Source organism: Delphinapterus leucas, chromosome 2 (assembly GCF_059928025.1).
Source record: "Delphinapterus leucas isolate spDelLeu-1000000601 "Yukka" chromosome 2, BTC_Dleu_Yukka2, whole genome shotgun sequence".
Lineage (NCBI taxonomy): Eukaryota > Metazoa > Chordata > Mammalia > Artiodactyla > Monodontidae > Delphinapterus > Delphinapterus leucas.
Genome location: NC_143130.1, coordinates 25803090 through 25817660, shown reverse-complemented (window position 1 = coordinate 25817660; position 14571 = coordinate 25803090). Strand labels below are relative to the sequence as shown.

General features: G+C 46.2%; 1 protein-coding gene across 1 annotated transcript; it reads left to right on the top strand.

Moving 5' to 3' along the window:
• The first annotated feature begins 10787 nt into the window (after positions 1-10787).
• UCN3 (urocortin 3) lies at positions 10788-11773 on the top strand. Its single transcript, XM_022564953.2, has one exon. The coding sequence runs from the start codon at positions 10831-10833 to the stop codon at positions 11410-11412; it is 582 nt and encodes a 193-aa protein (XP_022420661.2). The 5' UTR covers positions 10788-10830; the 3' UTR covers positions 11413-11773.
• Positions 11774-14571: the final 2798 nt, after the last annotated feature.

Below are 14571 nucleotides of genomic sequence, written 5' to 3'. Positions count from 1 at the left end.
CACACACACACGCGCGCAATCACAATGTTGACAATTGGCTGATTTAGATAAAGGGTATACCTGTGTTCATCACACTGTTATTTCTACGTTTCTAGAAAATTTTTGGAAAAAAGTTGGGGTCAAAAAAGAGTGCACAGAGGGTTATTTGGGCAACTCCCTTGTTTTACAATGGGGATAGTGGAGTTACCATCACGGCAGAGCACTGAGAAGCCAGCCATCTCTTCAATAACAAAGTTTGGATGTTTGAAAATAAGCCTAGGAGAGAAGGACTAGCCAGCTGGAATGAACAACAGATTATTGTTTGGGACGATCTCATTTTCACCTCTGAGCTGCCGCAGGGAGACTCCACAGAGCAGTGATGTTCTCGTTAGCAGCTCAAGTTCAACCCAGGCTTCTCTGCCTTCTGTACGGTACAACATTAGCGATAGTTTCTGCAAACCCTGGGACCTGAGAAGGTGCCTGCTGCTCACCAAGATGACTGTTCAGACCTCCCTTTCCCACAGGGGAACTGGAGCAACCCCGGGAGCCATCCACCTGGTACACAGAGTGTGAGATTGAGGGTAGGGATGTTATTGTCCCTGTGACACAGAGTGGGTGGGAAAGTAAGTCTCAGATGAGCAGAAAGAGAAGCAGATTTTTAAATGTTCAAAAATGCAGTGGGAGGGGGAGAAAGGGCAGAATATAAAATAACATCTATGCTATGGCTACAAATACATGTACCCACATTTTCTCAGGTTACAAGTCCAATTTCTCATGCCCTGGTCTGATAATATGGAACCTACTGTCCACACTGCCCCCAAGGCCCAACGAGCTATTTCTGGGGTGTCTTACTGAACAGTACTTTTAATTTCATCTACTTCCAGCCCCCCACCACGGTAACATGGTGTCCTTCCCAAAGCTACAGACCCTAATGGGAGCAACGTGACACTATTCCCCTCGGCTTTCCCTGGGGTAAAGTCAAGCTGTGTCCCACAAAGGATTAAAAAGCTGATCATTTCTAGTCTTCTTGCAAGGCTCTCTTCTCATTCAATCACCTGATTCCTCAAACATGTCTACAAAAATATTCCTGTAATAAAACCATTTATGGGAATCCCCTGGTGGTCCTGCAAGCAGCCCGGCAAGGTCTAATTAATTAATTAATAAAAATAAAGCCATTTGTTAGTGCTTCCCATAGCTGCTCTTCTCCCCGGAGGCTCTTATTAAAAGGAAAAGTTTGATTCATTAGGTCTGGGATGAGATCGGAAATTCTGCATCTCTAACAAGCTCCCAGGGATGCTGAGCCTGGGGGTCCAAGGACCACACTTTGAGCAGGAGACTCCTGTAGTACTTAGCACTTACTATAATACTTAGTACTAAGTACTTAGCACTTATGTTCCTTGTCCTTAGTAGGTTTCCAATAAACCTGATTTGGAGGGATGAGTGAATTTATTGAATGTTTCTACAGTAGTAGAATAAAGGGGGAAAGCTTTATCAAGACAGCTGCCTTTCATCCTACTCATGATCCTCCTTTTACTTGGAGTAAGGAATCTGGGGCATTGTTGGGTGGAGGCAGAAGTGGCAAAGTGGTGTTTATTTTTTGACTTGTAGAACAAAACGAGAGAGAGCATCAATAGTGGAGGACCCTGCCCATTTGGCCAGTGATCTGGCATCATGGGATGAACCTGCTTATAGCAGCTTCTCTCCCTAACCTCCTAACAATTACTGGCCAAAATTGCAGATTTATCCATTGTTTATTCTCCCCCTACTTTCCCTGTCTTGTACACATATATATACACACAAGCGTACTCCTTGAAATTTGAATTACTCCTTCAGCTTCTATAATGGAAATTAATTGTATGATTTCACACTCTCGAAAGCTGACTATAGAGGTACCACTCCCTGCTAACCCAGCCTCGAGCTGTGGAGACCCACGCATACATTCTTCAGCCTTCCTTGATTATTAGAGATAAAATGGAATCTCAATGCAGTGTGACTCCCTACAACTTGTCTTTTTGAATAAATCTCTAATAATCTCTAATTTTAATTTCATTACAATAATATGATCTTCAATTAGGGGCTCCATGTCTGAAACAATCCCTCACTCTCAAGGCTAAGTCCTGTTCCCTTCTCATGGTCAGAAATGCAGCCTCATCCAGCTTTGCAAAAGAAGGTGACCCTCGAGAATGTTCGTGTCGGGGGCCTGAGCTATGAGGGTAACCTCTGTGTGACCTGAGCTAAGTGATTGAACTAGAGCATGACCTCTCTTTTAGGCCAAACACTCTATGATTCTAGAAACGTTCATGGAAACAAAGGCATTTAAAATACCTAAAGAATATCTGTTCAGGTATATGTAATTGATTGCAATTGTGTGTGTGTGTGTGTATATATATATATATATATATATATATATATGCAGCTACAGCTTTCCTTGTTGAGTCTCTACTAAACTTCAGATGTTGTGTTAGTTGTAACTTTCCTGGCATAAATCTTAGTCTCAAGCTGCTTACAGACAAACAGAGACAGGCAGGAATGGACCACAGCTAACTTCAAAGCCTAGGCTTGACAAGGGAAATGGATTAAAATTCACAGCAGATAGGAACATACTGGCTTTATTTCTGATCGATTGATTGAGCGCAGTACCTGATTAACCTGCAGGCATGTAGACAGAGGTTCCAAAACACGTTTAGGGTTGGGGGTGGCAGAGGAGAGTTTATTGCCCTTGGAAGAATATGGGCTGCTTGGCCACCATGACTACTGACTCGGCCCCTGTGCAGAACCACGGGTGAGCTCGCCATCCTGGCCCCCCTGCCTGGGAGCACGCTGCCCAGTCTGCTGCTTTGTGGAGAAGTAACCTTGTCACTAGAGAAAACATATCCCCTAAGTGGATCTGCTGGTATTGATCACCTTGTCCACACGTCAGGTAATCAGAACGCTTTGATTGGGCCCACGTTTGGGAAGGCGACAATGGGACAGCCCTGCAAGGCTACCCAAGAAGGCAACGTCCCCCCTTCCCTGGAGGGAGACAGAGAGCTTTGACGCTCTGTTTCACGTGGCCCTGGGGAGGCAGCTGCCCCTTACCAGCGGCCCCCAGGAGCTTCACTCTAGGAATCAATCAGCCACCAAAAGTCCATCAGAGAGGATCATAAAATGTCTGTGATTCGCCAGGACACCTGGACATGGAGACAGGCTGGAACTTTCCCCACCTGTTTCCACTGCTGCTTGTTGCAAGGTGGATGCAAAGTCCAATGAAACCGATTTCTGATAGGCCCATGGGAGAGAGCATTGGCAAACCCATATCAGAAAGGACTGAACGTGAATGCAGTGTAATGGGTGCGCTATTATTGCAGAAGTACTAATATTAGTAATTAAATCAGTCCTGCCTGTTGGGAAAAATGTGAGTCAAGGCAAGGGTCTCTCCTACCCAACAGACCAGAATAATTCCAGCAGGTTAAAGGGAGCCCTGTTCATTTGTTGTGGGATATTGTGAAACAGTGCTTAGAGGAAAAATTGTAGCTTTAAATGCTTGTATTATAAAATAATAGAGGGAAAGATGAAATGAAGAATTAATCAATCTAGAAGAATACAGGAAAGGAAAAACAGGAATAAAGCAAAGGAAAAAAGAACAGTGCAAATAGAAAGCACACTGTAAAATAGAAAATAATCCAAATACATCAGTAATCATCATTAGTACAAATGTGTCACATCAGTGATCACTATTAGTACAAATGTGTCACATCAGTGATCGCTATTAGTACAAATGTGTCAAATGCCTTGTTAATACAGAGATTGCTAGATTGGATTTTTAAAATTTCAGTATATGCCATCTACAAAAGAATTTTGACACAGAAAAAAACTGGAAAAAATGCACCAAGCAAATGTTAACCAACAGAAAACTGGAACAGCAATTTTGATATCAGACAAAGCAGACTCTAAGGCAACCCTTATTTGGCATGAAAGTGTTTATAGTAAAGTGATAAAAGGGGCTATCTGTACGTACCCAACACTCCAAATATATAAAGCAAAAATGGACAGACTTACCAAAAGAAATCGACAAACCCACAAATACAATGGGAGATTAACACACACCCTCCGAAAACTGAGGAGTCAAGTAAACTAAAAATCAGTAAAAGGGAAATAAGGGGAGAATTGAAAAATAAGGATGAATAATACTCTGTGTCCACGTAAAACTTTATCAAGTTCTTACAAATACTATGTTGACACTGACCTTAGAAAAATAGGAAGATACACTAATCTACATTTTATGAAACAGGAGCAGAGAATGTAAGTGACCGTCCCAATCCAGTCACCAAGCTAGAAACTGAGGCAGAAGTGAAAACCCTTTCTCCTGACACCAAGGTAAAGCCTCTCTCCTATAAATCAAGCATCCTTCCAATTCCCTAATTCCTTTTTCTTATCTTTTTCTTTTACTGCCTAGCTCAGATGTTAAGAAAATAATTATGTTATTATGTGTAAGTGCTTTGGGCACTTTGGTGAAATGAGCTTTATAAGTAAGAGCCATTTCTATCTATATATGAAGCCGATCAGATTTTCTCCCCACCTGGGCCCTCCACATACTCTCTACCGAGTATTTACATCCCTCATTCATAGAGATGAATTCATGGAAGATACCGATACTGAGCAGGGCCCTGTGGGGCTCCTAGGCACAAAAGCCTTTCTGTGTCCCCCATTTCTTGATAACAGGAAATAGGCTTCATTCAGCCTCCACGACCTTCCCTGAGTTCCAACGGGCAGGTTCAAACAGATGCTAATCTGGGAAGGGAGAGGACCGGGAGACAGGGGAGGAGCAGTCAAGAAACAATAGTGCAGCCTTGGGGCAGGGTCCTGGTTCCCCCTCAAGGGATACACATAACAATACCTTTGAGCTGTTTTGCAGACACTGAAGCCCCCACCAGGTGGGAGAAGTTAACTGTGTGCTGCCCACAAGCACGTAGACCCCAGACCGGTTGGAACCAGAAGGTCGATGATGCTGGCTCCCACTTACCTCACCACGAACCAATCAGAAGAATGTCCACAACCTGGTCACGCCCTCTTTGAACCATTACTATAAAACTCCTCACTACCCCCTCCAGGTTGGGACACACAGTTTTGAGGGCATCAGCCCGCTGTGGCCCCCTTTGCCTGGCAAAACAATAAAGCTATTCTTTTCTACTTCACACAAAACTCTGCTCTGAGAATTAATTTGGTGTCAGGGTACAGAGGCTGGATTCGGCTTCAATACCAATGGCTCACCAAGGCCAGAGAAATGGGCCAGCATAGAGAATGCTTCATGTGCACTTCAGAGAAGGGTGGGAAGGGAAATCATCATTTATAGGAACCAAAACGCTGGGGACTTTTGCTCACTAATCGTCCTCTTTCTTTCCTAGACTGTCCCCAATCCTCCCTCAGATGCAGCCGGAAGCACTTTTCAAGCTATAAAGCAAACAGACTGCTTCTTGAAGTTTTCTTCTTTAAGAAAAGTACCTTTAGGACCCTCCCCCACTGCCCAGGTCTGTGAGCATCCCATCCGGAGCCTGCCTACTCACACCCTCAGAGCTCCTGGGAGCCATCAGCCAATCCCAAAGATGACCTGGGATGGGCCAGTGGGAACACAAGAGCCCATCTGTGTCTGGACATGGGCCGGCAGGCTCAGCAGACAGCCACCAGCCCCTGACACAAAGATGGTTTGGTGCCATGGGGCTCCAGCGTCAAGTGGGGAGGTTTTCTAGGAAGTTGAGAGGAGTCAGAGCAGATCACAAAAAGAGAAGGCAACGTCCATTGTCTCTCCTCCTAAACCCCATACCTTAGGGCCGTGGTTCTCATGGCATGGGAGAGGGGCAGGGAGCAATTTTGCCCCCAGGGGACATATCTGGAGACATTTCTGGTCATCACAGCTGGGCAGGGGAGGGCTGATACTTCATCAAGTAGCTAGAGGGAAGCTGCCGAACATCAGGACAGCCCCTCCACATCACCTGGCCCCAAACGTCAGGAGGGCCAAGGCTGAGGATCCCCGCTCGAGGGGAGCAGCGTCTGGTATCCTCACAAGACTGCCCTCCTGGCATGTCAGAGCTCAGAAAGGCGGAAGAGGGAGTGAAACTCAGATTTCCATCTCTCTACCCCTCAACCTACACAAATTCCATGACTGCCTCAGGATCTGAAGTGGAAAAAACAAACAAACAAAAACAACAACCTTCTCCCGAAGACCAGAATATATGAAAGAATGAATTTAGATCTCCTAGTTCCATGCTGCCACTAATCTCAGGAGGAGGCCAGCCAGAGAGACAGGCAGCTCCAAAAGAAGGAGCAGGAGTGAGGTCCAATCCCCACGCAGCCACAATGAAGGCTGAAGCTGCCAGAGCTTGGGGTCCTTCTGGATAAGGGCTTCCCGTGTGTTTCACACAGATACCTGTGAGCATTGAAGAGTTTTGATAATTCCAGAAGTCCACTCACCTCTTCATCATCACAGAGGAATTTCAAGATCTAAATGTGCCCATCCAGGATGGGAGCTGTGGTCTGGCCTGGAGACCTGGAGAGAACGTGGTCTTGCACGGCCCTTCATGATGGCTAAGCCCGAGGTTCAAGGTGGATGTGAAAAGAGATCTGGGCCCACCTGAGACCTGGATTCTCAGTCACCAAACGCCTGTGTAATCCCCACAAGTCACTTCTCTCACAGTCTCAGCTGTGAAATAAGGGGGTCACCTGCCTAAATCCCCTCACACCTACACCATTACATTTAGAGTAAAATTCAACTCATAGTACCTCCCAGCGTCGCATGCAGTGCCCCTACCTCCTGCCCACCTGCCTCCTGCAGGTCCCTCTCTGCATTGCGTTCTCCATCCCAGGCCTCTTTTCTGTCTGCAGTCCCTCTGCTCTGCTCTGGTACATTACCTGTCTCGAGTCTCCAGGACAGGGATGCTCCCTTCCGTGCTATGGCATTTGCCACACAGAAATTATCCTGCTTTTACATATCTTTCTAAACTGCTGATGCCTTATAAGAACGGAGGTCTTAATTCACTTTGAATTCCTGAGGGTCCTGCAAGACCTGGCACACAGCAGGTGCTCTAAAGATATTGGATGAATAGATAAATAAAAATGGGTAAAGTTCCAGTGATTTCCCACCGGAAGCTCTAGGTAGGTGTCTACCCCCTCTGCGTGCCCTTTGATGAACGCAAACATCTAGAGCCTTGGTAAGCAACCAGAGAGAACACTGCAAGTCAGAACCCACAAGAATCACAGGACAGCAGAGGACCTTTCTTCTCTACTTTCAAGCAGGTCTTGGTGCCAGGTTTCCAAAAGGAGGGGTAGAGAGACAGGGATGCGGGAAAGCTGAAGTTAATGAGAACTAAGGTGAGTAATAAAACTCTTCAAAGAAGCTGCTTCTCAGTTCAACAGAGTGTTTTTCCTTTTTATCAGTGAATCAAGTTGCTAGGGCAGGAAGGGCAGGGGGAAGTGATGGGAGGGCTGGGAGGGAAGGTGGATAGGAGGGGTCGAGGATGCCGGCAGCCTGTCATCTCCATGACGCGGACAGCTGCTTTGGTTGTATTTTAAACGGAATCGCATCCCAGTGTAGACACTGCGTCTGGATTTACGATCCACCCCGTGATCTGTCACTTTTATATACACACACACACGAAGGAGTGGAGTGGTTTCCATAGAGAGGAAATATCACGGCCCACTTTCGAACAATACAAGAAAAGGAGTCAGCGACCCCAGCATAGACAGAAGTTCGGGGGGATGGTCCTGGGGCAGATCCCCCGGTCCTGAAGCTGCTGCACGTCTCACTGCGCTTTTCCACTCCGGAGGGAAGTCCACTCACGGGTAAGGTTTTGGTTGGGGACTTCTTTATGAAGGATAAATTGATTTGCCCTAAATTAGGCAGGAGGTGCTGGGGACTGGATGGGATAAGAGATGAGAGTTGCAAACGCCCCTGGGGGCACCGTGCTGAACGCCAAGGTCTGTGTTTTAAATAAGAAGTTGGCTCTAAAGGGACCATGGGGAAGTTTCTCAGGGGGGGGCAAAATGATCCTCCCTTTGTTGGTAGAGAGACCTGCTTTGCAAAAGGTAATAGACTGGAGGCAGAATGTGTTCTTACAAATGTATTTTTCTGAACAGAGTCTAGTTGTGAATATGAAAATCGTGTTTACAAATGGAGTGGATGGGGGAAGGCGTGGGGTAGAAACTTCAGGGTACAATGCCCCGCTGCCTGCCCGAGCCGGAGGATGCTTGCATTTATTGGTTACCAAGGGCATCTCCTTTCGTTCTCTTGATGAACCTGTGAGGCAGGTAACGTCTCCTTTTTAGGATGCGACAACTGAGAGGTTAAGTGGTTGATGGAAGGCATTTGAGGGTAGGGGAGCTTCCCAGCCCAGGTCCTCTGCCTTCAAAGCCTAGAGCCCTTTTCCCCTGGCTATACTGGGGACAGTGGAGGGAGGGGACAGATGTGTGTAATGATTAGGTGCCACCTGTGAAGGGGGAGACCATAAAGATGGATGGATGTTTGCTGTCTCCATCTGATGTCCAAGTCTTCTGAGAAATCCTGTCTGCAATGTTCTCCTCTAACATAGCAATCCAGCAAACACACACCCATACACGCCCACACACACACACACCCCTCTTCTGAGAATGAATGATGTAAGAACGTGAATGCGAATGCTGCCAATGACAAATGTTATCTGTAACATGTCAACTTTCCCCTGGCCGCTCTTCCCTCTTGGGGGGAAGGGTCTTTCATGAGTGAACCCTCTCTGCTCACTTGAGGGTGAATTGCTTGGAAGTCTGTGTGTGTATATGTGACACATAAGCACTTCCACGAGTCCACAGCTCATTACTATAATACCTTTTGAAATGCTTTAATGCCCCCTAGGTTCAGCAGTTACGTTTTATAAAGTGTTTTCTAATTCAACATCTTATCAGTGTTTGCAGATGAGCTGGGTAACGTGGGGACTATCTCCGCCTTCCTCGCTGCTAGAAAAGGGGGCTGGCACTGGGCGAAGCCACAGAGTTGTACATTTGCCTTCTCGCTTCACTTTTTTCCTTCGAGCACTCTCTCCCTTGCAGGTGCTCTGAATTTCAGGCCAGCCCAGGTTCCTCAGTGCCTCTCATCCTAGGGCGTGACGTGGCTGTCACAGCTCTCAGAAGTAAGTGTGTATCTTCAGAGAAGCACTGCTTATAATAACCCCAAAGAATGGCTCAGTTTCAGGTATCCAAATGAGAAAAATAAAGATGTAGAACTTTACCTCTTAAATCTAACTAGGCGGGGACCACTTGTTTTCAGAGCAGGTAAGAGGGAAATCTTAAACCCTTGTGATGTTGCACTAGGGTAACGGCAAAAGAATCCAAAGAACATAAGAGGAGAAACTTGCTTAGGAATCAGACTTTAGTGAGGAGAAAAGGACATTTCTGTTCTTTTATGCTGCAAATGCTAAACAAAACTAAACAAGGAGATAGAGAGAGAGGGAAGAGCCTGAAACTCAATCCCCTGATCTCAAAGATGGAAATACTGGCACCCAGAGCATTTAATTGCTGAGCAAGTTAGTGGGAGGCCAGGGCTGAGTCTGGTCCATGAAAGGAGCGGGGGTACAAAGGGATAGAATGACAGAGAAAACAACTTCCCCACCCTGTGTTAACCCTTTCTTTGTCAATTAGTTTTTGGTTTTTTAAATCTTTTCAGCCTTAACAAGCCGTTTGAAAGTTCTTCCAGGCTTTACGATGCCTCCAAGGTGTGAGGCAACTAATTCTAAGCTAAGCCACAATTCATGCTACTATTATGCAAAACAACTAAGGAGCTCCTCGGTAAATGATAAAGCAGGAAGTCTGGTTATTGACAGGGAAAAAAAGTCCACTTTTCCACAGTCAACACACACCCCTGTAAAATGTTCTCAGGGAATTGGACACACAATTCTAAGGAGCTCAGAGATGGATTGGAACACTGAGAAAGTGGTTCTCAAAGCGTGGTCCATGAACCCACAGCATCAGCATCGTCTAGGGATGTGTTAGAAATGCAGACTCTCAGACCTCACCCCAAACCCACTGATTCAGAAATGCTTAGAACGGGGCCCAGCAGCCAGTGTTCGAACAATCCATTCACATGATTCTAAACACTCTGAAGCTTGAGAACCGCTGACTTAGAATGAGCTCAAAGCAAGGAGAGCCTGTCTGGGTTAGGATGGAGCAAATGGTGTATAGAAAAAACGGAAAAGCCAAAAACACAACACAACAAAGATACTGGTCTACAGGATCCAATTACCTGGCATATTTGTATAATCTATATTTATATTATATTGATATAATTTATATTTATATATTATTTATATAATTTATAGTATATTTATAGATATATAGATATAGACAGATCACTTCTGAGATGGCTGTGTGTGTACTGAATCTTATCCTAATAGGACCTGGAGATGATTTATATATAAACAGTTATGAACCAACCGTCTTCATTAAGTATTTGGTTAGACCAGGAGTTTTCCATTTTAATTTAATCTTTCACTTAACCTTTATGAGGTAGTTATTATTATCCCCAATTATCAGATGAGGAAATTGACATTCTCAGAGGTTAACCAATCTGCCCACCGCCCTCAGGCAAATAAGGACCAAGTTGGAATTTGAGCCTACGCCTGACTAATTGCAGAGTCTGTGTTGCTTTCCCTACGCAGCTAGTTCATACATTTGGATTATTTAAAGCAAGGATCAGTCATCATCAGGCTTGTGAAAGTGCAGATTGCTGGCCCCAGAGTTTTTGATTGACTAGCTCTGGAGCAAGACCTGAGAATTCTTCGCATTTCTAACAAATTTCCACATGGTGCTGCTGGTCCAGAGACCACACTTTGACAGCCAGTGAAGTTGAACATGAACAAAGCCCTACTGGATTTGATCCATTTCCTCCTGCGCCCTAAGCCCCCTCTCAAAACCCTCTTCCCACATTGCTCTTCTCTGCTACAGGGAGAGATGCTGATACCAGCCCACTTCCTGCTGCTACTGCTGCTGCTCCTAGGGGCCCCCAGCACAGGCCTCTCCCAAAAGTTGTACAAAGCCAAGCCCATCTTCAGCTGCCTCAACAAGAAGAGCCAGCTGGAGGATGCGCCCCTGCTGAGCAAGAGAAGCTTCCCCTCCCTGCCCAGCCAAGACTCACTCTCAGGAGAAGACCGGGAGAAGGAGGAGGAGAAAGACAAGGAGAAAAGGACCTTCCCTGGCTCTGGGGGTGGCGGTGGGGCTAGAAGCACTCGGCACAAATACCTGTCCCAGGCGCAGCTCCGGCGGAGGCTGTACCAGGACAAGGCCAAGAGTGACCAACGCACCAAGTTCACGCTCTCCCTCGATGTCCCCACTAACATCATGAACATCCTCTTCAACATTGCCAAGGCCAAGAACCTACGAGCCAAGGCAGCTGCCAACGCCCACCTGATGGCCCAGATTGGGCGGAAGAAGTAGAAGCAGAGGCCAGAAGGAGGGCGGCCCATCTGGGACAAAGGTCAGGGTGGAGGGGAGGGTTGGCTCGTATTGGAAGAATCTGCCCTGTTTTCCAGGCTGCTTCACTGCTCAACCCCTCTGCTTCTTCCTGCCTCTGGCCCAGCTCCCTGCTCCTCTGTACATGCACACACCAATGCAGTATAGTCCCCGCTTCACAGATACCAGGCCATTGATGTCTCCACCTACATTCTGCATCTCCTCTCTCTTCGCCACGATGAGAGGCAAAGGTCATGCACTCCTGCCCTCCATGCTGCTCCCTCATGACCCAATGCCCGAGAAGAGGGCGTGCAGAGCCCCTCTCCCCTCCACACACCCACCTTCCCCAGACAAGGCCAGAAGATGAGGGCACTCAGCATTCCCTCCCCTCCCCTCTCACCCCCATTAAAACCGATGACTACTTGAACCCCTGGCTGGTTTCAATTCCTCTTCCTTCAGCCGGCTGCTTTCAGGCCTCCGGGCTTGGAAAGGGGACAGCTAGTGAGGGAGGTTACATGTGAGTCCATTTCCAGCTCTCCCAGGACAGGAATGGTTCCTGGAGGTTTTAGGGGGGCTGAAGAAGAGCTTGGGAAAGGCCAAGATGCAGGACTGTGCCGGTTGTCGTTCGATCAAGAGCCATCTACATGGCCTGGTCCCACCCAGGGACACAGCCTGGGATCTGCTACCGAGTGGGCCCCTGGGTTTAATGGGAGACATCCTCAGCTCCTCCATACTTGCTAGGGATTGGGCCACCAATCTTTAATAGGTGCTTCTTGAACCCATGGTCACTGTCCAGCCCAGTGCTGGACCCAGCGGGGGATATTGATGTGGGAGGCAAGGCCTCTGCTCCCCATGCCTCAACAGTCTAAGTGAACAGACAAAAGCAAAATTTGAAAAGAAGCAGATACCACTGGGGAGTATATAAGTGATGAACGGCAATGTGATAGCAATTAGTGTAAAAAAAAGTGAGGAACTCAGAGCAAGATGAGAAGGTTTAATATGAGTATAAGTTCACTAGACATGGACATCGGCAAGAACTCTGATGGCCTCTAGCAGCAAAGCCTTCTGCATGGTGACAAGTCATGAATACATAAAAGGAACTTCCGCATGGTAAAATAAACCACATACACACACACACCAGCAACTAACCCCATCACCACCAGACAGAAAGAGACAAATGAATGACAGATTTGAAAAATGTTTGCCACTCATGTGAAACACAGATGGCTTACTGATCAAATATATAAAGATCTACTAAAAACTGAAAAGAACAATCCCCCCCAAAAAATAAGCAAGGACATGAATAGATCATACACACACACACACACACACACACAAATACAAATGATCCTTAAATGTATGAAAAGATGCTAAACTTCATTGCTAAGAAAACAAATTAAACCTGTACTCATATAGAATTTGTCACCCATCAAATAGGCAAATGTCCCTGCTTGACAATTGGCCCACACGGTGATTGATGAGGTGAAAAGCCACCCTCCTCCACTGCTGGCTGGTGGGAATATAAACTCTGAGAGGCAGTTTGGAAATACTTATTAAAATCGCAAGTTCACTTTACCTTTAACTCAACAATCCTGCTTCTGGTGGACATTATTGGCAAAAGCGAAACTGTGCATTTTTTGAAATGTTAAGCTAAACTTGAAATGAAAAATACCCCATCTCTTAACAGAACCAATGTTCAAAAACCCGAAATGCAACCGTTGTTTCCATCCTGGGAAAAAAACCCTCATGATAGAGCAGAAAGAATCCTGCCCGAGACTCAGAATACCTACCTTAAGTCTGGGTTCCTCTTCTTATGTGCCTCTGAGCAAATCCTTTAACTTGCCTCAGTGCTGATGTGCCATGAAATCTCTTTATGAATGTGACCTCATGGAGTTCTCATGAGTATATTTTAAAGTAACTATTTTTTTTCCATTTTGAAGATTTCTTAAAATTTGCATTTAATATTTATTTTTGCTTTAATAGTGCATATTCTGTTCACGCCAAAGGTGCAAAGGACACGAAGCAGGAGATTAGCTTGGCTAAGGAAAAAATCAAGCAGGTGTGACATTTCCATGAACAACCGAAAACTAGGAGAACTTAAAAGTTGCAGCTGGTGCCCCCAAGCACGCCCAAGTTCACAGCTGTCTCCTCAGGACCTTTGGCTAGGTGAGCAAAGCCTTGATAACAGCAGCCTCTAGCGGACTTTGATAAGCAGCTTTAAAAGGTTTTGTTTTGCTTTGTTTTGAATGATGGTACCTATATCACAAAAGCTCCAATCAAAAGGGTGATTTAAAAAAAAAGAAGGCACAGATCATTGCAAATGCCAGATTTTCTCTTGCTCTTTTTGCAAATACACCATCACGTATAAGCTAAAATGTATCTACGGTGGTGAGGTTTACTGGCAGGGGAAGGGGAATGGCATATGTAACAGAATCCTAGAGGATTCAGCTTTGCACCTGAAGCAAGAGATTGGAGCCCAGAGAAGTGAGGGAACTGTCCAAGGTCTCCCGGCTGGTAAGTGACAGTCAGATCTCTCTGGCCACAAAGCCTCTGCTCATTCCTCCATGCAGAGCTGGCCCTTCACGTGTACAAAGGGCATAAAAACATGAACCATGTTGTTGCCTTCCAGGGCTAGCACGAGCCCCAGTGAACCACAAACGTGGAAGCAGCTGGGAAAGCCCCACACAGATACTAGGACTTATTATGTCTTCAGCAGGTGGTCTGGTGTTTAGAATGCCCTCGGAGCCTTACAGGTGATTTACAGGTGAACAGAAGCATCTGCTTAATAAACTAAGGAGTATTTGCCAAAGCTGGACCCACCAAGAACAGTGGGAAAGCACAGGTTTCCTGCCGGGGGCTCCTGCTGAGCCCAGCATTCTGCTGTCCCAGCTCCAGTCCCCAGAATGGACCCCGTCACAGTCACATCAACATGTGAGAAGGGAGAAGGCCACATGCAGAGATCGCCACCGCTGCCATCTGCCACCTTTGAGTTCACCTTGTAAAACCAAGATTCACTCTCGATTTCACTTTGTAAAATCATTTGCGGAGGGCGGGGGGAAGGGGGAGAGCTGTGTTGAGCTCTCTTGAAAAAACGGGTTTAAGCTCTCTTTTTAAAATAAAGTGAGGCTCAAACGCCAAGTGAAC